The sequence below is a fragment of the Zea mays genome, chromosome 3, assembly GCF_902167145.1.
Source record: "Zea mays cultivar B73 chromosome 3, Zm-B73-REFERENCE-NAM-5.0, whole genome shotgun sequence".
NCBI lineage: Eukaryota > Viridiplantae > Streptophyta > Magnoliopsida > Poales > Poaceae > Zea > Zea mays.
This window is the reverse complement of record NC_050098.1, coordinates 38,641,948-38,665,828: the sequence shown is the minus strand read 5'-3', so window position 1 is coordinate 38,665,828 and position 23,881 is coordinate 38,641,948. Positions and strand designations below refer to the sequence as shown.

Below are 23,881 nucleotides of genomic sequence, written 5' to 3'. Positions count from 1 at the left end.
CGAGTGCTTGGTGTCCGGGACGAGCGTCGGCAACTGATATGCATGATGGATAATTTATTGATCTGGATAATTGTCTCCGTTGCATCCGAGGACGTGATCGATCGATCGACTGGGTATTTGCAGAACTTACATTTGTGCCCACGACAACGTTCAGAACAGTGGAGAACAAACAGGAAGAGATCAATTTCTATGGTCAGTAATTCATTTTAAGCATTCGTCTTTTGAAGATTCGGTGAATAATGAATGTCTACTGAGATTTGTGGTAGGATCGATGCCACCATGCATAGCGAGATATCTTTCGATCCGATGGTATCTTGCCATCATGTCATCGCTAGGTGAGACTGACAGTAGCTTGACTTGCTTTGCTAATCGTTGACATGTAACTAAACCAAAACTATTTCCTGAGAATCTGCACACAAGGTAGCTGAAAACTTGTACCTGAAAACCGAAAATTGTACCTAAAGCTTCGCTTTTGTCTAGTAGCTAGCTTTTTTCTAATTGTAGTTTGTTTAATATGGTAGCACATTATTCTGCACTTTTAATTTGCTAACTGTTAGCACCAGTTTAATTATCTAACAACCCACTGTTTTTTTAGATTGTCCCTACTCTAGTAAGAGTCAGCGAGGACGAGCCTCCCCCATCCTAGGTGCTAGTGTCTGACCCATTTTTCCAGGTACCATCCAAGAACCTAAAGAAATTGAATTATATGACCTGTGTAACTAGCTTTAGTAATAAGTATTCATTATTCCTCTTGATACTACTTTTAGCTTTGCTATGGACATGAGCAATAGAGATCACATTAGGAGGAGGAAGTAGGATGATTGCGACCTCTTCCTTTTGATTCTCCCTTCCCTACATCTCTTGTATGTTGTTTTGATAAGCTGCTATAAGTGAAGCTAAATCTTTGAAAAGTTGTATGTTTGTTGCTGTTATTTTCACAATAGCTTTAATCCCCTTCATGTGATGCTATCTAGTTTTTCTTATCCTGGTGTGAATTAACAGTCATCATAGAATGAACTAATTATTATGTGCAACCACTATCAAATGTCATGAAAAAACTAGGTTGTTATTAGATCCATATTTGCAGCACATTGCTCGATTTTCATGCCCAAGTTGATTGGTCATGTCATCATGAAGCACAAGGTCACTTCTGATTTATGATGCCTGTTTTTTTTCTTAATTATAATTCATGATGACATCTTGAATACGCCTCTGGTCATTGTATCACGACGTTTCAGACAACAAAGTATAGCTAAATGCAGGTTAACATGGCTGTCTGAAACGTTAATTATTAATACCCGAGATAGCAGTATTCTCCATATTTGCAGTGAGTTCAGAGAATTGATTATATTTTAAACGACCATTGTGATAACTTCTAATTTTCTAGAATTTCTGTGTAGTTCACGAGGCACATGTCTTGAATTTCTGTGTAGTCCATATGTTTGTTGTTGTTATCATTGGATGGAAAAGCTGACATAACTGCTATAGTCTGATTAGAAAAAAGGTGTTCAACTGCTGTTATTGGAGGGACAAATTGTTATTTTCAAGTTGCTGTCAGGCAACTTTCAAATAGTAGTACTTTGTCTTTACATAAAACAATAGATTACTGTATTTTTTAAGATTATTTGTCTCATGTGTTTCAGGGTCCAATGATAAAGATATTATCAGCATCGCTAGAGAAGGTGAAAGTCAAGTCACGTCATGCCAGTTGACGCATCTTTAAAATGTGTTTAATTTGAACAAAAAAATATGTATCGAGAATTGTATGGCATGCTTAAATTTCTAAAGAGATGACATGTTCTATGCTTAAATTTCTGGAGATATGATATGGTCTATGCTTAAATTTTGTTGATTTTATTTGCTTTTGTTGGTATTTAGGTTTGAGATTTAATCCACATGGAATAAACGAACAAACATACACAAGGTCACTTCTGATTTATGATGCCTATTTTTTTCTTAATTATAATTCATGATGACATCTTGAATACGCCTCTGGTCATTGTATCACGACGTTTCAGACAACAAAGTACAGCTAAATGCAGGTTAACATGGCTGTCTGAAACGTTAATTATTAATACCCGAGATAGCAGTATTATCCATATTTGCAGTGAGTTCAGAGAATTGATTATATTTTAAACGACCATTGTGATAACTTCTAATTTTCTAGAATTTCTGTGTAGTTCACGAGGCACATGCCTTGAATTTCTGTGTAGTCCATATGTTTGTTGTTGCTATCATTGGATGGAAAAGTTGACATAACTGCTATAGTCTGATTAGAAAAAAGGTGTTCAACTGCTGTTATTGGAGGGACAAATTGTTATTTTCAAGTTGCTGTCAGGCAACTTTCAAATAGTAGTACTTTGTCTTTACATAAAATAATATATTACTGTATTTTTTAAGATTATTTGTCTTATGTGTTTCAGGGTCCAATGATAAAGATATTATCAGCATCGCTAGAGAAGGTGAAAGTCAAGTCACGTCATGCCAGTTGACGCATCTTTAAAATGTGTTTAATTTGAACAAAAAATATGTATCGAGAATTATATGGCATGCTTAAATTTCTAAAGAGATGACATGTTCTATGCTTAAATTTCTGGAGATATGATATGGTCTATGCTTAAATTTTGTTGATTTTATTTGCTTTTGTTGGTATTTAGGTTTGAGATTTAATCCACATGGAATAAACGAACAAACATACACAAGGTCACTTATGATTTATGATGCCTGCTTTTTTCTTAATTATAATTCATGATGACATCTTGAATACGCCTCTGGTCGTTGTATCACGACGTTTCAGACAACAAAGTACAGCTAAATGCAGGTTAACATGGCTGTCTGAAACGTTAATTGTTAATACCCGAGATAGCAGTATTCTCCATATTTGCAGTGAGTTCAGAGAATTGATTATATTTTAAACGACCATTGTGATAACTTCTAATTTTCTAGAATTTCTGTGTAGTTCACGAGGCACATGTCTTGAATTTCTGTGTAGTCCATATGTTTGTTGTTGCTATCATTGGATGGAAAAGCTGACATAACTGCTATAGTCTGATTAGAAAAAAGGTGTTCAGCTGCTGTTATTCAGGGATAAATTGTTATTTTCAAGTTGCTGTCAAGCAACTTTCAAATAGTAGTACTTTGACTTTACATAAAACAATAGATTACTGTATTTTTTAAAATTATTTGTCTCATGTGTTTCACGGTCCAATAATAAAGATATTATCAGCATCGCTAGAGAAGGTGAAAGTCAAGTCACGTCATGCCAGTTGACGCATCTTTAAAATGTGTTTAATTTGAAAAAAAATATGTATCGAGAATTGTATGACATGCTTAAATTTCTAAAGAGATGACATGTTCTATGCTTAAATTTCTAGAGATATGATATGGTCTATGCTTAAATTTTGTTGATTTTATTTGCTTTTGTTGGTATTTAGGTTTGAGATTTAATCCACATGGAATAAACGAACAAACATAGTTGTGTGGGTTTTGGAATATAAAATGAACAAACATTGGTTGATTGAGTTTATGGATTTAATCCTATAAGGGATTAGGTGAAAGGCTTGATTCACCCGATCTATATGGGAAAAAACCAACCTGGAAAAAAATTTCCAAAGTGCCGAACAAGGCCAACAAGATTGATTGCCCTGCACAACCACACAATTTGTTTTTGTTTTCCCCCAACAACTTTTTTTTGACTTGAAGTATATCGCAAGAGAACTTTTTATTTTTGATATAGATAAGCAACAGGAAGCTAGCTCCTACTCCATAGGTTCGTGTTTGTTGTTGTTTATGATCCAGCCTTTCCTTTCCTTTCCTTGTAAGACAGAGCACGCTTTTCTGGCTTCCAGCAGCAGTCGGTCGCGACGACACCCGTTGCAGTTGCAAGAGCATAATGGTATTTTAGGGTTGATATATATATATTAGACTGAATCCAACAGAGGCAATGCAAATCGAGCAGTCATTCAAGCCTTTGGTTAGTGTCTCTAGTAGTCTAGTTTGTCTGTCCAGCCATATGATACACGCTTCAACAACACAGACAAAAAGATAGCGGTAGTATAGTCCAACAAATAGAGCAGATGGTGGGGTCATGTTCTCGTACACAGAAAAAGTAAATGGCTGTCAGCCACAGTACAAGCTATTATGACTTTACTCTCTTTCCATCTTTTTGACTGGCTCGTTTGGCTGCCCTATTGAAAGTTGTTTTGTACTGCTAGCTCGTGCACAGTTACTTTAGTTTTGCCTATACATTTAGCTGGTCTGTTGGAGTCAGTCTTATTCAGATGGATTGCGTAGGGCATCATGCATCCGCGGTGCCAGGGACGGCAATGTGTTTTCATGGCCGATCGCGCGCATCAAGTCCAAGTGTCCAACAAGTAATCCAACCAGTCCACACAACAGTCAACACCTGCACACACCCCCTCGTAACAGATAAAGATTCTCTGCCGCAGATTTGTTGGTTTGCTGCGAGGCTCTTCATAACCAACGCCACGCCAACGATCTCGGGTCCAAGAACTCTCCCATGCCTCATCTGATGACAAATAGACAGAGAGAATCAGAGAAAGAGGCCAAGAAAATCACAAGAGGAGGGGAACAGCAAGTAAGCCACTTCAGCTTACAATAATCCTATTGCTTGGTGTGTTAGGTTTGTTGTTCTCTCTCTACACCTTGTTGTTTTTTTTTCCTACAGAAGACCAAATCTGTTCTTCAGGGGACCACCACCATCATCCTGCTCCTTCTTTCTCTCTCTAGATTACAGCAACCTCCCTCTCTCTATCTCTAAAAAACTGCAATGATCAACTTTACCGCACCCTCCTCTTCCTTTGATGATCCTTGCCGCCTTTACCTTTCTTTTCTTTTCTTTTCTTTTCTTTTCTTTTTCCCCCCTCTTTGCCCTTTATTGCTTGCCTAGTTGCTTTGCTTTCTGCTAACGAACTGCTTTCCATTGCTACCTCCTAGTCCTAGTTCCGCGCCCTCTCGTCCGCGAACAACACGCAACGCCCCCGCAGCCATAGCCGCAGCACTTGGCCTAGCTAGCCGCATGAGGGAGTTCTCGTACGAGGAGGTGGAGGCGGCGACGGGCGGGTTCGCGGAGAAGAACCTGGTGGGCAAGGGCAGCCACGGCACCGTGTACAGGGCCAGGCTGAGGAGAGGCGGCAGGACGGCCGTCGTCGCCGTGAAGCGGCCGTCGCACGCGCAGGGGGAGGCCAAGCTGGCCAACGAGATCGCCGTGCTCTCGGCCGCGCCGCGCCACCCGGGGATCATCGGCATCGTCGGCGTGTCGCCATCGCCATCGCCACAGCCGCAGCCGGGGCCTCGGCTGCCCCCGCTGCTCGTCATGGAGTTCATGCCCAGCGGGTCGCTGCACGACATGCTGCACCGGTCGCCGCGGCCGCCGCCGTGGCCGCACCGCGTGGAGATCGCGCTAGACGTGGCGCGCGCCGTGCTGGCGCTGCACGGCGCGGCGCCGCGCGTCATCCACCGCGACGTCAAGTCCGCCAACGTCCTGCTCGGCCGCGACGGCCGCGCCCGCCTCGCGGACTTCGGCCTCGCCGTGAGCGTCGTCAAGGCCGCCGCCGCCGTCCACGCAGACGCGCCACCTGGACCAGCAGCCGAGGAAGGCTCGGCGTCGGCGGGGCCGCCACCAGCCCCGGCGGGCACGATCGGGTACCTGGACCCCTGCTACACGGAGCCCGGGAAGCTGGGCCCCGCGAGCGACGTGTTCAGCTTCGGCGTGGTGCTCCTGGAGCTGGTGAGCGGGCGCAAGGTGATGGACGTGGACTCGTGCCCGTCGTCCATCGTGTCGTGGGCCGCGCCGCTGATCGGCGCCGGGCGCGCGCGGGAGGTGCTCGACGCCCGGGTGGCCGCCGCGCCACTGCCGCCCACGGACCGCGCGCTGGCCCGCGTCCTCGCCGTGGCTGCGCGGTGCGTGTCGGAGAGCGTGGAGCGGCGGCCGGCCATGGACGAGGTGGTGGCCGAGCTGCGCGAGTGCGCCGGGTGGCGGCACGGGCACCGCGGCGGCGGCGTGGTGGGGCGGGTGTGCGAGCGCGTCGCGGCGTGGGGCCAGCGCGTGATGAGGAGGGGCAGCAACCGGGTGGTGGCGACCAAGGTCGAGTGCACCGAGCACTCCGACAGCGACGTGGCACCCGATCGCCAGGGCTCCTCCTCCTCCTCGTGCACGACCGCGGCTCTGCCACCGCATCGGAACGACGGCATGATGACCGGCGCACCCAAATGAACCGAAGACGAGGTAGTGTCTGACCCAATTCGAGAGCGAGTTTGGATCTCGTTTTCAGTAGTTGACAAACTACGGATGTTTACTGGTAATAGTACTAGCTAGTTACGTGTCACGAGACTATTACTGTCACAGCAGTTATGGCATGCGCTAATCTGCGACTGCTTTGCTCGTTCCGATCATCGCACAGTCTCGAGATATGGATTGACGTCGTGGTGTATATACGCTTCTTCATTTTACGTTTGGAATTTGGGTTTCTTTTGTCTTTGACCATCATGCTGGCAGTGGCATGCATGAGGCCCGACGGCATTCATCGGCAGCACAGGTAGCGGTATACTAGCATCAGAAGGACATTTCCTTTCTTCTCCGGTTCAGGCATGAGATGGCCATTATGTGAACACCGAAGAACCGGCAGCTGCTGAACTGCCCTGCACGCATGCTGCATGCAACCGTAGTAAAAAGAAAAAAAAAGCTCCTTGATCTGATTTACACTGTAAAAGGTGGGAGAGAGAGAGAGAAAAAAGGAAGAAGGGTGCGAACAGAAGAAAGGTGTCATGAAGCTAATCTAGTTCTGATAGCACTGGCGGCCCGTGAAAGCAGCTTTGCTCATTGTATATACACACACAAATGATGCATGCGTGCCTACTTTTCGATAATCTGTCATTTTAATCTGGCTCTTGGGTTCTCTAAACGGGCAGTAGGGTAGATAAACTCCAGGGAGGGGAGGATCGGATTTTCGGAGGATCAGTTCGGACGTTTGTGGGAGAAAAAAAAGAAACTCGGTGACGCGTTAAGAGCATCTCCAACAACGTGACCTATAAAAATGCCTTATAATTTAAAAATAAGTAAATTTTATAGAATTTAGGGCACCAACAAAATACACCGCTCCAACAGTAAAGCCCTAAATCTAGATTATAGGGCAGCCCACTACGGTGTAATATATTTGAGGCACTTCAAAGGGTGCCCTATAGTTTTTTGACAAAATTTGTTGAATTGAGGCACTGTTGGAGTGGTTTTTCCTGTGTAGAGCCTTATATTTCGATTTGAGGCATTAGTTTGAGGCATTGTTGGAGATGCTCTAACAGCATCTGCAGGAGTTTTAAAATCTCCACTCCTAACCTAGATTTTTATTTTTATTTTTGGCTAGATTAAAAAAACCTCTGCTTTTCAACAACTTCATATCTCAACTTGTAATCTTTTCGCACTTTGATAATCAATCCGGGGTCCTCAGCTAGGGAACAGCCCCCGCGTCATCCTCCGTTTGGGCGACACGGGAGGCCCCCCAGCCCTAGCGCCGCCACTCTCTCCTCCTCTATTTCCCCCCTCGCCGTCGCCGGAGGAGACTGCCGAAGGCCGGCGCGACCTCCAAAGATGGCGGCGACGGGGCGTTTCTCCGGCATTTCTCCTTCGTTTGGTCTCCCGATGCTCAGATCTGAGCGGGTTCTGTGCCGGGCGGTTCAAGTTCCAGCCGCGGGGTTGCTGGGGCGGGCGTCGTCCCCCACGCCGTCGTCTTCCTTGTCCCCGGCGTCGTCGGGGGGCTGTGCTCGGCGGGTCAACATCTGGTCCTGCAGGTGCATCCAGGTGATGGATTGGCGGCATCTGCTGGTGGTGGCGGGGCTGCGCCGTTTCGGCGGTGGACACACGACGTGGTGGGTCTGGAGCTGGCTGGCGGGAGTGCTCCTCCTGGTGTTGGGTTTGTGGCGTGTGGGCCGGATCTGCCCTCAACAGCTGGCGCTGGCGGCCGGTGGCGGTTGCGTCGATGGTAGTTTGGGGCTCGTGCATGCGCTGTGGCGCGACGCTCTCTTATTTGCCACCCCTCCCCTCCCTCACGGCCTTGTCTACTACTGTGGGTGGGCGTCAGTCGTGCAGCGGTGAGGAGCGGAGGATCTGGCTCCTCAATGGTGGTGTGTGGCGTAGGCATGTGGGCAGCAGTGGCCCCGCCGGCATTTGCGGTGGTGCGCGTGTCAGTGGATCTGGCGCGTCGCAACGACTACTGCCAGGGTTGGCCGATGGGAGGTGCGGTGGTGCGGCGCGTGGTGCTGCCGCTGATCGGCCGGGACCGTGGGGCCAGCCGGAGGTGGTGGCGGTCCGCGCTGCGTTGCGACTGTTGTGGCAACCGGCACGTCGTTGGCCCTCTGGATGGGTCTATGTGGGTTGGTTGGGCGGCATCGGTTGTGGCGGTGTGCTTTGTCCTGGGGTCCTGGCCGGACGTTGTGCTAGCTAGGGGGTTTTCTTAGGCGAAAGCCTTAGCGATGACGACGCCCCTAGGCGCCGCTTCTCCTGTTGAGGGTGTTGTGTTCCCGAGCTTTGTCTTTCGTGGGCGAAAGCCCGGTCCACCTCGGACCGGCAACGATGGCGTCCCCGACGTCACTCCCTTCCTGAAGGCGTTGCTACTGAAGTTCGTCTGGGCCACGTCGTCGCTTTCGGTGGTTGCTTTCGTCTTTCGGGTCCCGGTTTGCGTGTGGATGTGGAGGCTTGCATCGTGAAGTCGAAGTTGCTACGTCACGGGATGTGGCTTGGCAACGATGACGTAGGGCGAACCCCCCTTCTTCGTGGGCTTGTTTGCTTCGAAGATGAGGCATTTGGCGGAGGCAGGGCGGTGGATTAAGGTTTTGGAAGTCTCGCTGGTGAAGAATCAGAGTTGTCTCGAGTGGAGTATCTCGTGGCTTGGCAACGACGGCGCGCCACAGTCTTCCTTCTCTTCTGCCGGTGTTCGTAGTCATCGTCGTGTTTCCTTCGGCCTTGTGTTGCCTGTCTTGGGGAGTCAGAGCTACTTGTCACTTGTGTTGAGTTCGGCAACGATGACTCACGATGGGCATTGTGTGTGTGGCTGTGTGGGGTTGCTGTTGTCTGGTTTGTTTGTACGTCATGTATAGGTTTTGGGCCCGGTTTCCCTTAAAACTGGGTCAATTCCTTTCTTCTTAATTGAGAGGCAGAGCTTCTACCATTACGTTCAAAAAATAATCAAACCCCTCGCGTGTCGTGTACTCGTGTGGATATGTATACACGCGCGTCATAACATTTAACACCGTGTATAACTCAGTAACATATATATCTAATTTCCATCCATTTGATACATGATTAGAAAAATATCACATAATGCATTTAAGCCATCAAATTAGGTTACAACTTGAATAAATTTGTTTCTTTAAACCTAAACACTGAGTAATAGTTTGTTTTTAGATCAAATTTCAGGGTAGTCGGATGTCTATCTAAAATACCCCTGAGTCAGCCCCTCTTTCTCATGCAAATGTATAAGACAGAAAAAATAATATAAAAGTAGTTGAGATAATTTAGAAATAGTTTCGAATTCCTAATGTAGAATTATCTTCTATCTTTTAAGAGCAAGATTTTTAAAATTAATTAGATGAAGGCAACAAATATACTCTCAACGTTTTTTTCATCACTTAAAAAACTCATTAATTTTCTAAGTATTTTTTAGAAACTAATGGAGATGCTCTAAGCTTCTTGAAATGCGTGAAAAGTAAAATTAAGGTAGGGTAGCTCTTGTAATTCTTTATTTTAGAAAGTACTAGAGATATGGGACACAACTAGTCTACTAGTATCCTACCTAGGAAACAAAGCTAAATTCATTTTGAAACAATAAAAGAAAACGAATGTAGATCCAGATTGCTACCTTTGAAAGATACGTCTGTTTTAAACTAGGGGACGCTTTGATTTTTTTTAGATATATTATTTTCCCTATATATCTAAATACCTCCATCCCAAAATATAGTTCTTCCTATGTCTCTTTTTACCACATTCATTCGAATGATAAATAAATATAGACACAGATACAAATCACATTCGTACATTTACTAATGAATGTATGTTTAGTCTAAAAAGAATATTATTTTGAGACTGAGGGAGTATATTTAAGTACATAGCAAAAACTATATACCAATAAAATTAGAATGTCTTGTAATTTAGAATTCAGAGAGTAGTGTTTTTAAACTCAACACACGAAGAGTATCTCCAAGAGTCTTTCTAATTTTTTTTGAAAGAAATACTGTAGAGGAAGGCTCTACAGATAAATTTTATTAAAAGAAATGTTTAAACAATCGGTTAGACCAACAAAGAATTAGAGAGGGAGTGGGGGAAGGGGTGTGGGGGGAGGAGCAGTCATCTAGAGTGTAGCCATTGAGATACATCAAGCTTAAGAGCAGGGCTAAATCTAAACATCTGTAGCTTCAATGTGTCGTTGAAATAGGTACTCCAGGAAGTGAAGGAGGGGACAACATTTCTGAAGATGCAATCATTGTATTGTTTCCAAAGAGACTAGGCCACCACTGCAACAATTTCTATGAAAAAACGTCTGTCAAAAATATTCTTCGCGTTCTTAAACATGTTGAAGAAGTCAAGATCAAAGTTCCACTGGATGCCTACATATTGCCAACAATCTGAGCTGAAAAGGCACTCGAATAGAAGATGAAAGGTTGTCTCTTTACAATTGGAGCCACAAAGAATATATTGAAGGTTGTCAACCATGTTCAGAAGGCCTTTTCTCTGGAGCAAATTCTTCGATTTGATTTTGTCTCTAAAAACAAGCCACGTGTGGATTGGGGAGTACCTAAACAAGGCCTTAAGTGTTGAACCATATATATGGTTGGCTTCGCTTTGTCGTCTTTTCTCATTTATTTTAAGAGAAGCCGCCTCCCTTAACGTCTTCCCTACGTAATTTGAATATTCGGCTCGCCTTTTTTTCCTTCTAAATCGAACATTAAGGTCTTGTTCGTTTGTCTAGAAATGGACCAGGAATCATTTCAACTGATCAAAATTTATATAAATTAGAGAAACAAACCGGCTAGAAATTGTTCCATGCCTCCGTTCCAGAAAAAACGAACAGCCCCTAAAGGGGCGGGAATCTCTATCATTTGAAAAAGGTGTTTCTTTTTGTGGAAAAAGGGATGGGTAGACGAGAAGATTCAGTCCAAGAGACAAGTTCCATCGACGAATTCCTCGGTTGAATAATTCTTCTTCCAGATTTTGCCTCTTTTGAGCGTTGACAAACATACTAGTCGTAATCTTCCAGCACCTGCGCTCGGGAAGCAAGAAGCTATTTCTTGCGGCATTGCGGTGCCTTGCCTAATTTGATACACATGACCGACTTGCGACTTCTATATTTTGATCGAGTAAAAGGACTCTATTAAACTGTTCAAAGAGAAAATAAAACAAGGGTAAAGTCCTGTAACTTTAGTTACAGGGATTAAGGCCCTGTTTGGGAACAAAGTTTTTGAAAACCACAGTATACTTTAGTCATGACAATACCTCAGTTTTAAAAACTGAGATTCAGAGCTAAGTTTAGAATGCCTTAAAACAACTATAGTATTTGCAATACTTCAGTTTTGAAAACAGAGATTTTAGCTAGCTTGCCAAACACCATTCTGTATATAATACTGCAGTATTTGAGAATACTGCAGTATTCTTCCAAAACTGTGAAAAAACTTCACTCCCAAACACCCCCTAAAGAGTGATCCCTCTATTTTAGTCTCATTCCGTCCTTAGATTTGCAAACAGACTAAAACATGAACTAAACTTTGTTAGTTCCTAGTCTCTTTATTTTAGTTACATTAAGGATGGGAGAATAACAAGAGACATTTTTTAGTTCCTAGTCTCGTTTATTTTAGTTACATTAAGGGTGGGAAAATAATAAGAGACATTTTGGTCTTCTTACGAGTCATTTAATATGTTTGAATACTTGTAGTTCTTAAAACCAAACATAGTACTACTATTAAAGACTAAACTTTAATCCTCTGGAACTAAAGTAACTAAACATGCCCTAAGATTATACTTCCACCTATGTCCTGCCGTACGGCCAACAATCAATTGATCTGCATACCACGTACAGTACTTCTCTACAAGAACTTATCACAGCACAAGAAACAACGACAAACCAATCAAAACCAGATATAGCAATACCTGCATACCACTACCACGTATTTCTACCAGGAAACTGAACACCTAAATTTGAAAGAGAAAGACATGATCATTGTACCAAGATAACACAAATGTAATACAACAAGAACCAAATTTGAGCGAAATTACAGACATGGTAAAATCCCTTGGTTGAAAACAAACGGATATGTCCATTGACGCAAGGATAGGCGTAAGACACAACCAAAAGCAGTCAGTCTCCAAAACTAGACTAGTTACTACCATCAGGAGAGGAACTAGCTTAAAAACGGCGGGCATATCTCACTTGGCCATCATCACCTTCACGAACTCGTCGTAGTTGATCTGGCCATCACCGTCCACGTCGGCTTCACGGATCATCTCGTCCACCTCCTCGTCCGTCAGCTTCTCGCCTAGGTTGGTCATGACATGGCGAAGCTCAGCAGCGGAGATGAAGCCGTTCTGGTCCTTGTCGAACACACGGAAGGCCTCCTTGAGCTCCTCCTCAGAGTCGGTGTCCTTCATCTTGCGTGCCATCAGGTTGAGAAACTCAGGAAAGTCGATGGTTCCATTGCCATCAGCATCAACCTCATTGATCATGTCCTGAAGCTCAGCCTCAGTAGGGTTCTGCCCCAATGAGCGCATCACAGTGCCAAGTTCCTTGGTGGTGATGCAGCCTGTTAAATGAGCCAAACAGTACTCACTACTATCACAAATTACTTAAATTGATATAATAATAAACAATCAAGTAATGATAAATAATACTAACAGGTAAAATGTCTGAGGAAGTCAGCTTAAAGATTTAAACCATTTTCTGAAGCGGCATTCTAATCATGATATGGTGCCAACACTCAACAGTAATAGCAATCATGTTATCAATGTCCTCTAAAAAATTCAACTTTAACATGGTTTCTTATACTATAAAGACTAACAAACATGTCAAAAAGTATTAATCATCAATGTGATCTGAGAGTTATTACAATCGATAGGCAAATACATGTACCTGCCCACAGGCAGAAAAGTACCAGGAGACTACTGGTGCTACAGGATAACACCTCTACAAACTGACAAACAGGTACCAACGTTATTATAAGGATAAATGTCCTACTTTTCTTTATCTGACATTTTAAATTGATGTATTTAAGAGGTACAGATCACTTCTATTGTTCTACGAGTAGGCAGCAATATAACAGTTGAGAGCAAACCATGAAGAAATTAACTGTGCCATCCAACAGAACTTCTCTAACACAGTTAGAGGAATGGAGTTAGTCAACAACCTAAATAACATAGGGATCTACTTAGCTTTTCTTTATCAGAATGGAAGGAAATGTTCAAGAGATGAAAAGGAAACCCAAATGGAACCTAGAATTTCTAGGAATGAATTTCACCCAAGGCATAATTATTTGAGTTACAGTTTGCAGGTGTTAGAATTCATGAAAAACTATTTTAAATAAAAACATTAACTCAAATTTATCAAGCACTTATTGATAACATGCTAAGAGTTTTGGTTCATATTATACTGGGATACAAACTACAACGGAACTCCATGATTTCAATAACATTAGTGCACATATAAATATCCATAGAGATTTGAAGAGGCAATGAATGTTTGACTATCTTCGCATTGAAAAGTTGCTACAGTTCAATATATTAAGCATGCTAATCAATACCTACTGTATGAAGAATAGTACTTATTTAATGCCATACTAGATGAGCAACAGAACTCCTAAATTTTTAAGGCAGCAAGGGTGCCATATGAACCACCCTTTTTCCACGTTATGCAAGCAGACTCAGTGACTGCACACTACCAAACCTAGGTTTTAGTCCTCTTCAACTTGAATTTGAGTGCCTAGTTCTTCTTAGTTAAAAGTCCATCTATTTCCTCTTGCCTTGATTTTTTTCATCTTCTTATTATGCTAGCATATGCCCCATCAAGGCAGCTCAAAAAAAGAAACGGACAAGATTCATTTGACTGGTAAACTCACTGAGCCAGATTTCCTAAGAATTTGAAGTATTCTATAATCTTAAGGGCTTCTGCTGCTACCTGCTATGTTTATAGCATATAGATTCGACAATTCAAAGCATCATACAAGACTGTAGAAACTAAGGGCATGATCACAAATAAGAAAATAACCCAACCGGAAAATTACTAGGCTTGTCAATTCTCTGCATGTTCTTGTTCTTAGCTATTGACTAGGGCTAGGGACAGTCAAAGAACTTGGTAACATTATGTGTTAATCCAGATCTAACTAAATCCATTCAGAACCTGGTGAACATGAAACATGGGAATTCTATACATCAGCAAACGAGTTTAACTAGTCAGTGATAGCATGAAACCAAACAGTTATGCTCCCAATAAAACAAATGTTACCAAAGTTTTATAGGTCTTGATAGTGCATTTCTCAGCTAGATAACTTTTTTCTTAACCTAAATGCAACTTCGATATGTTACATGAAAGAGAAATGAACAAAATCCAGGTAAAACCAATCAGTAGGAGAGCGGTACTTAACAAGCAACAAACTTCAAAGAGGATTTTTCTATCTAGATGTAAGCTATACTTCTTTGATGCAATATTGATCTTACTATTTTCATCAGTCCACTCAATATCTTCACAATTTAAAATCAATAAGCATTAGACGATACTCCCTCCATCCCAGAAAGAATGCAACTGTAACACAATGTCATGTTTTTAATATCTTAAGTTTGACCAGTTATATTTAAAAAAAGTATCAGTGTTTATGATATCAAATAAATACAACTAGATTAATTATAAAACACATTTTCATAATAAAGTAATTTGGAGCTATAAATTAAATACTATTAACTAAAAACTTAATCTTTAACTGGCACACAACCATAGTTGCATTCTTTTTGGAATAGAGGGAGTATTACTTCTGCAATAAATCCATATAGATGTCATTTACTCCTACAGCCATGCCCATCAATTAGCATGACGGGGAACAAAAGCCTATGGTGTTGTTTGCTTACAACATGCAAATGGTGGATGGCAAAATTTGCTAACTTTAGCAAATCTTGCAACCATCAGTTCTTTAGCACAAAGCAATAGTTCTAAGTTTTTTTTGCCAATTAGTCCAACAGTAAAATGAACAATTCGCTTTGAGCACACAATCACGGTACAACAAATTGTGAGGGGATGAACCATAAACTCGTAAGGCTATCTCCAGCATCTTACTCATCCCCATCCACTATTTCAAACTTCACTCTATAAACAGTATAGTCTACGTACAAAACAGTATTTTGCACGGTCATATGCACGATCTGCTGGTCATAGCCTAATGGAACTTGCACCTTTTACCCACAAAACATCAAAGGTGCTAACACCTTTACATCATAATGCGACGTGATGTAACCGAAACCCAGTGGCTAGCTCCAATACCTGCTAATTCATTCTATATGCCTTGCGCCGATGACACACCACACATCATCTTCCCTGCCATGCACATGCCCACTGGCAAGTGACTCATCATGCCCCTACAACCCCCATGGTGCCATATGATTGCACCATGTTGCAGAGTTCACCACCTTCAAGCTATTCCTGCCGACTAACTAGTGACTCCACATGTTCTCATAACTTCCCACAATTAGGATCACAAAACAGTGCGCCCTGCGCTACATCCAAGCTGCAGACAGCAGCATCCGCCGCCACCATGTCCATGCTACCCGCACTGGTTCCACCTCCTCACACGATCGAATGCTTTCTACCACCTCCTCACATGATTCAATGTTTCCTAGTATCCCTATGCCGGTTTACCATAATGAGGGAACTCTCATGATGTGGAATGATTCCTTGGCTGGGATTCTACAGAACCTCCAATCGTCGGGTACTACACCCACCCGGCCATCCGGTCGATCTGCGTCCAAATTTCCACAAGATCACACATATGTCACCTCCACGCGGCTCCGGGGTCAAAAGCAATTTGTCTCCCCGTTGGGGATCCGACTCAGAAATTGCAAGCACTAGTCGTAACGTGATATAACCCGCGGGAGATAAAGAGGGCGTGAGATCTGCATCTGCATGTCGAGATACTCCGAGACCAAAAAAAAACCTACCCCGCGATCCGCTTGATGCGAGTTGCCACTGACACACCAGTGGTCATGTGAGATCCCCCGTCGCTTCCGTGACGCGAATCTACTATACCACATCAAGCCGCGCACGTCGGGACACAGGGAGAGAGAGAGCGGGGGCGTGGCGAATACCGTCGCCGTCCTTGTCGAAGAGGCTGAAGGCCTCCTTGAACTCGGCGATCTGTTCGTCGGTGAGCTGGTCCGCCATGGCAACCCGAGCGGGGATCTGACGGAGGGAGGGAAGCAGGCAGGAAGGCAGAGAGGCAAACCGCGAATGGAGGAAATCTGGAAGGGGGACAGGGGAGAGAGAGAAAGACAGAAGCAGAGGACAGTGCGGTCAGCGGTCAGAGACAGTCGCAGACCGACCAGTCTCTCGTGGTCGTGTACTCGTGTGTCCCACCTTCCACACCGGTTCCATCCGATTTATACAGATAAATCTAACATTTTAACATAAATATATACATAAATATATACAGAAATTATGATTAATTTTAGTCACGTTATTGATAATATTATAAAATACAAAGAATAAAATTTTATTTATAAAAAACATATTTTCGTACCAGTATCTAAATTTTATATCAATTTTTAAAAATATAGAACATATTTAAAGTTTACTTTTGTGAATATTAATAGGTTCAATGCTAAAACAAGAATATAAATTTATATATATCAAATTTTATGTTATTTTTTCACAATTAAAAAAATTAACATCCGAATAATTATCTAAATCCATGCTCGTCATGGGGTTTGGTTCACCCGACTAAAATTTAGTTCCTGTCATATTAATTGTTTAATAATAATTACATATATTAAATACGGTCTAATTATTAAAATAATAATTACATATATGAAGACTAAAATAAGGAATGGATTTATTAAAATTAACTAAGTCTATATTTAATATTTATAATTGATATTCAAATATTTGATGTGACACGAACTAAACTTATCTGGACAACCAAACATCCAAGTTTCAACTAGAGCTAAACGTTGTCCACAATATCTTTATCCTTGATGAGGGTATATGTGTACATTTAAGTCGTCTCGGCATGACACGACTTGTTAAGGCACATCCCATTAAAGCATGACCCAAATTGTTGATGAGGGTATATGTGTACATTTAAGTCTCAGATGTGTCAGACCGATCCAGATAGCACAAAACGTTGTAATGCGTTAGATTGAGTCTATATAAAAAGAATAGTGTTGGGGACTTATTCTCAAATGCTATGAATTAAGAACAAGACAACATAAAATATTAAATATTAAAGCCATTCGTTCTTCGAAGCATTATTCCCCCTTGAATATAATGGACTTCGGACGAAGGTTATGAAAGTCATACCTTCGTAATCATAATAAAAGATAAGAAAAGACATGCATAAAATACGGAAAATAACATGATTACTATGAATATCATTATTAATTTATTTCTATTTATTTTACTTATATAAACAATAACAAATTACAAATGTACCTTCGGCTTGAAGGAAAGTAAGAGTACAAACGAGATGTCAATGCCAAGTCAGCGTGAACAGTACGGGAGTACTGTTCATCTATTTATAGGCACGGGACGCAGCCCATGTAAAATTACATTAATGCCCTTTGCTTTTATCAATAACTCTATAGTAATTCTCTAAGGTCTAATTTGGCTTTTCATCTTTAAGTCGGTTCCCCTTTTTGAGAGCACCTAGAGGGGGGGTGAATAGGTGATCCTGTAAAAACTTAAACTTATAGCCACAAAAACTTGTTAAGTGTTAGCACAATGATTGCCAAGTGGCTAGAAAGGAGTCTCAACAAAACACAATACCACAAAAGATCAATCACAGAGATGACACAGTGGTTTATCCCGTGGTTCGGCCAAGACCAACGCTTGCCTACTCCACGTTGTGGCGTCCCAACGGACGAGGGTTGCAATCAACCCCTCTCAAGCGGTCCAAAGACCTACTTGAATACCACGGTGTTTTGCTTGCTTTTTCTCAATCCCGTTTGCGAGGAATCTCCACAACTTGGAGCCTCTCGCCCTTACAATTGAAGTTCACAAAGAAACACAGAGCAAGGGGGAATGAGCAACGCACACAATACTTCAAAAGATCAGAGCAACAACACGCACACAAGTCGCAACAAGAGCTCGCAACACAACTTAAAGAGTTCACAACTCCACAAGAGCTCTATATGCTATCACAATGAAACGAATGCGCGAGATCGATGTCTTGGTGCTTAGGAATGTTGTAGGAATGCTTGGTTTTCTCCTCCATGCGCCTAGGGGTCCCTTTTATAGTCCCAAGGCAGCTAGGAGCCGTTGAGAGCAGTTCTGGAAGGCTGATCTTGCCTTCTGTCTTCGGGCGCACCGGACAGTCGGGTGCACACCGAACAGTGTCCGGTGCCCGATTCCTTTCCTTAAATGGCGAAGCCGACCGTTGCAGATCTGGGAGCCGTTGGCGCACCGGACAGTCCGGTGCACACCGGACAGTCCGGTGCCCCCATCCGACCGTTGGCTCGGCCACGTGTCGCGCGCAGATTTCGCGGCCGACCATTGGCCCGGCTGACCGTTGGCTCACCGGACAGTCCGGTGAATTTTAGTCGTACGCCGTCAGCAAATTCCCGAGAGCGGCCTCTTCGGCCGAGGCAGCCTGGCGCACCGGACAGTCCGGTGCCCCAGACCGAAACAGCCTCTTGGCTGTACACAACCAACTTTTCTCTTTTTCTCTTCTTCCTGTTTCTGATACTTAGACAAGTATATTAGTACACAAAACCAATGTACTAAGACTTAGAAACATACCTTTGCTCTAGATTTGCACTTTGTTCATCCATGGGCATTGATTCACATTTAAGCACTCGTGTTGACACTCAATCACCAAAATACTTAGAAATGGCCCAAGGGCACATTTCCCTTTCAATCTCCCCCTTTTTGGTGATTTATGCCAACACAACATAAAGGAACTAGAACAAGTGCAATATCACTTCAAATAAAAACTCAAATTTATTTTGATTCAATTTGGCATATATGGATCATCCTTTGCCACCACTTGGTTTGTTTTTGCAAATCAACCACAAAATCCTATCTCTAAGTCAAATCCACTTGTAGAGACATAAAGAAAGGTTTTCCAAAGAAAATTGATTCAAGATTCCAAAAAACTCCCTTTTTTTCCATAATCAACGCTTCTCCCCACAAGAGGCCAACTTTCGACAAAAGAGACAATGCAAGAGTTTTGACAAACCAAAAGCTCTAATCTACTATTTTCAAAATTTCTCAAGTGGTAGCTGATGACAAACCAAAAGCTCTAATCTACTATTTTCAAAATTTCTCAAGTGGTAGCTGATCCATTTATCACTTTGGCCTTTATTTTCTCCCCCTTTGGCATCAAGCACCAAAACGGGATCAATCTTGGCCCTTTAACCCCATTGCCTCACCAAAATCTTCAATTAAGAGCAAATAGGCGATAAGAGTTTAAAGATGAACTTGGAATAAGTTACCCTCTCATCGGAGTGCAGTGGAAGTCTTTCATGGTCCAAGTCCACCTTTTCCCTTTCAATCCTCCTTCGAGACTAAATCATCAACTCAAGCACATGGTTAGTCTCAAAGGGTCAAGTTGTAACACATCTCCCCTAAACATGTGCATCACTTTGCAACGGACTTGTGAGGTCCAGGGAGTGTTTGTACAACTTGAGCACCATAATAAGCAACAAAATGCAGAAAGGAACATGATCAAAAGCATAAATACAAGTATGCTACAATTCAATCCAAGTTCCGCGAATCTAAGACATTTAGCTCACTACGCAACCTGCAAAAGGTCTTCTCATCTAGAGGCTTAGTGAAGATATTGGCTAGCTGGTTCTCGGTGCTAACATGAAACACTTCGATATCTCCCTTTTGCTGGTGGTCTCTCAAAAAGTGATGCCGGATGTCTATGTGCTTTGTGCGGCTGTGCTCAACAGGATTTTCCGCCATGCGGATAGCACTCTCATTATCACATAGGAGTGGGACTTTGCTCAGATTGTAGCCAAAGTCCCTGAGGGTTTGCCTCATCCAAAGTAGTTGCGCGCAACACTGTCCTGCGGCAACGTACTCGGCCTCAGCGGTGGATAGGGCAACGGAAGTTTGTTTCTTAGAGTTCCACGACACCAGGGACCTTCCTAAGAATTGGCACGTCCCTGATGTACTCTTCCTATCGACCTTACATCCAGCATAGTCGGAGTCTGAGTATCCAACCAAGTCAAAGGTAGACCCCTTTGGATACCAGAGCCCGAAGCAAGGCGTAGCAACCAAATATCTAAGAATTCGCTTCACCGCCACTAAGTGACACTCCTTAGGATCGGATTGAAATCTAGCACACATGCATACGCTAAGCATAATGTCCGGTCTACTAGCACATAAATAAAGTAAAGACCCTATCATTGACCGGTATGCTTTTTGATCAATGGACTTACCTCCTTTGTTGAGGTCGGTGTGTCCGTCGGTTCCCATCGGAGTCTTTGCGGGCTTGGCGTCCTTCATCCCAAACCGCTTTAGCAGATCTTGCGTGTACTTTGTTTGGGAGATGAAGGTGCCGTCCTTGAGTTGCTTCACTTGGAACCCAAGGAAGTAGTTCAACTCGCCCATCATCGACATCTCGAATTTCTGCGTCATCACCCTGCTAAACTCTTCACAAGACTTTTGGTTAGTAGAACCAAATATTATGTCATCGACATAAATTTGGCACACAAACAAATCACCATCACATGTCTTAGTGAACAGAGTTGGATCGGCTTTCCCAACCTTGAAAGCATTAGCAAGTAGAAAGTCTCTAAGGCATTCATACCATGCTCTTGGGGCTTGCTTAAGTCCATAGAGCGCCTTAGAGAGCTTACACACGTGGTCGGGGTACCGTTCATCCTCGAAGCCAGGGGGTTGCTCCACGTACACCTCCTCCTTGATTGGCCCGTTGAGGAAAGCGCTCTTCACATCCATTTGGAACAACCTGAAAGAATGGTGAGCGGCATATGCTAGCAAGATACGAATTGATTCTAGCCTAGCCACAGGAGCAAACGTCTTCTCAAAGTCCAAACCTGCGACTTGGGCATAACCTTTTGCCACAAGTCGAGCCTTGTTCCTCGTCACCACCCCGTGCTCGTCCTATTTGTTGCGGAACACCCACTTGGTTCCCACAACATTTTGCTTGGGACGAGGCACCAGTGTCCAAACTTCATTGCGCTTGAAGTTGTTGAGCTCCTCCTGCATGGCCAACACCCAGTCCGGATCTAGCAAGGCCTCCTCTACCCTGAAAGGCTCCATAGAAGAGACAAAGGAGTAATGCTCACAAAAATTAACTAATCTAGATCGAGTAGTTACTCCCTTACTAATGTCACCCAAAATTTGGTCGACAGGATGATCCCTTTGAATCACCGCTCGGACTTGGGTTGGAGGTGCCGGTTGCGCATCTTCCTCCATCACATGATCATCTTGTGCTCCCCCTTGATCACACGCCTCCTGTTGATGAACCTGTTCATCGTCTTGAGTTGGGGGTTGCACCATAGTTGAGGAAGAAGGTTGATCTTGCTCCAATTGTTCCTGTGGTCGCACATCACCAATCGCCATGGTGAGCATAGCGGCCGTTGGAACGTCTTCTTCATCTACATCATCAAGATCAACAACTTGCTCTCTTGGAGAGCCATTAGTCTCATCAAATACAACGTCGCTAGAGACTTCAACCAAACCCGATGATTTGTTGAAGACTCTATACGCCTTTGTATTTGAGTCATAACCTAACAAAAACCCTTCTACTGCTTTGGGAGCAAATTTAGAATTTCTACCCTTCTTCACTAGAATGTAGCACTTGCTCCCGAATACACGAAAGTACGATACATTGGGTTTGTTACCGGTTAGAAGCTCATATGACGTCTTCTTGAGGAGGCGGTGAAGGTAGACCCTGTTGATGGCGTGGCAAGCCGTGTTCACGGCTTCCGACCAAAAACGCTCGGGGGTCTTGAATTCTCCAAGCATAGTCCTCGCCATGTCGATTAGCGTCCTGTTCTTCCTCTCTACCACACCATTTTGCTGTGGTGTGTAGGGAGCGGAGAACTCGTGCTTGATCCCTTCCTCCTCAAGGAATTCTTCCACTTGAAGATTCTTGAACTCGGACCCGTTGTCGCTCCTTATCTTCTTCACCTTGAGCTCAAACTCATTTTGAGCTCTCCTTAGGAAGCGCTTGAGGGTCCCTTGGGTTTCAGACTTATCCTGCAAAAAGAACACCCAAGTGAAGCGGGAAAGTCATCAACAATAACTAGACCATACTTACTTCCCCCTATGCTCAGATAGGCGACGGGTCCGAAGAGGTCCATATGCAGCAGCTCCAAGGGTCTTGAAGTGGTCATCACATTCTTGCTGTGATGTGCTCCTCCCACTTGTTTACCTGCTTGACAAGCTGCACAAGGTCTATCTTTTTCAAAATGTACGTTAGTCAAACCTATCACGTGTTCTCCCTTTAGAAGCTTGTGAAGGTTCTTCATCCCCACATGTGCTAAGCGGCGATGCCACAGCCAGCCCATGCTAGTCTTAGCAATTAAGCATGCATCTAGACCGGCCTCTTCTTTTGCAAAATCAACTAAGTAGAGCTTGCCGTCTAATACACCCTTAAAAGCTAGTGAACCATCACTTCTTCTAAAGACAGACACATCTACATTTGTAAATAGACAGTTATATCCCATATGACATAGTTGACTAACAGATAGCAAATTATATCCAAGACTCTCCACTAAAAACACATTAGAGATAGAATGCTCATTGGAGATTGCAATTTTACCTAGCCCTTTTACCTTGCCTTGATTCCCATCACCGAATATAATTGAATCTTGGGAATCCTTATTCTTGACATAGGAGGTGAACATCTTCTTCTCCCCCGTCATATGGTTTGTGCATCCGCTGTCGATAATCCAGCTTGAACCCCCGGATGCATAAACCTGCAAGGCAAATTTAGGCTTGGGACTTAGGTACCCAACTCTTGTTGGGTCCTACAAGGTTAGTCACAATTGTCTTAGGGACCCAAATGCAAGTTTTATCACCCTTGCATTTTGCCCCTAACTTCCTAGCAATCACCTTTCTATCCTTTCTACAAATTGCAAAAGAAGCATTCAAAGCATGATATATTTTAGAAGGCTCATTAACTTTCCTAGGAATATTAACAACATTTCTCCTAGGCATATTATGAACAACATTCCTTCTACCAACATTTTTATCATGCACATATGAAGAACTAGAGGTAAACATAGCATGAGAAAAATCATCGTAAACATTATAACTCCTATCAGCATATCTAGTTTGTCTCCTATCATGATACAAAAAGGCATGATTCTTTTTACCACTAGTAGCCATAGGGGCCTTCCCTTTCTCCTTGGCGGAGATGGGAGCCTTATGGCTTGTCAAGTTCTTGGCTTCCCTTTTGTAGCCAAGTCCATCCTTAATTGAGGGATGTCTACCAATCGTATAGGCATCCCTTGCAAATTTTAATTTATCAAATTCGCTTTTGCTAGTCTTAAGTTGGGCATTAAGACTAGCCACTTCATCATTTAAATTAGAAATTGAGACTAGGTGTTCACTACAAGTATCAACATCGAAATCTTTACACCTAGTGCAAATCTCAACATGTTCTACACAAGAATTTTTACTAGCTACTTCTAGTTTAGCATTTAAGTCAT

General features: G+C 43.2%; 2 protein-coding genes and 1 pseudogene across 4 annotated transcripts; 2 read left to right on the top strand and 1 right to left on the bottom strand.

The window, feature by feature from the left end:
• The first annotated feature begins 4,050 nt into the window (after positions 1 to 4,050).
• LOC103649969 (serine/threonine-protein kinase-like protein At5g23170) lies at positions 4,051 to 6,493 on the top strand. 2 transcript variants are annotated; one of them, XM_008675665.4, is made up of 2 exons: positions 4,051 to 4,642; positions 4,957 to 6,493. In XM_008675665.4, the coding sequence occupies exon 2, from the start codon at positions 5,039 to 5,041 to the stop codon at positions 6,233 to 6,235; it is 1,197 nt and encodes a 398-aa protein (XP_008673887.1). In that variant the 5' UTR covers positions 4,051 to 4,642; positions 4,957 to 5,038; the 3' UTR covers positions 6,236 to 6,493. The 2 variants fall into 2 exon arrangements, with proteins under 2 accessions (XP_008673887.1, XP_020405772.1); XM_020550183.2 differs by having other exon boundaries at positions 4,074 to 4,597.
• Positions 6,494 to 7,603: 1,110 nt separating this feature from the next.
• LOC109944978 (uncharacterized) lies at positions 7,604 to 8,718 on the top strand (annotated as a pseudogene). The gene is made up of 2 exons (XR_002268353.2): positions 7,604 to 8,008; positions 8,094 to 8,718. The product of XR_002268353.2 is annotated as an uncharacterized protein (transcript).
• Positions 8,719 to 12,114: 3,396 nt separating this feature from the next.
• LOC542533 (calmodulin 2) lies at positions 12,115 to 16,602 on the bottom strand. Its single transcript, NM_001112077.2, has 2 exons — positions 16,343 to 16,602; positions 12,115 to 12,801 (listed from the first exon to the last, which is right to left on the bottom strand). Exons 1-2 carry the CDS (start codon positions 16,416 to 16,418, stop codon positions 12,428 to 12,430), a joined length of 450 nt encoding a protein of 149 aa, NP_001105547.1. The 5' UTR covers positions 16,419 to 16,602; the 3' UTR covers positions 12,115 to 12,427.
• Between the last annotated feature and the right edge of the window lie 7,279 nt (positions 16,603 to 23,881).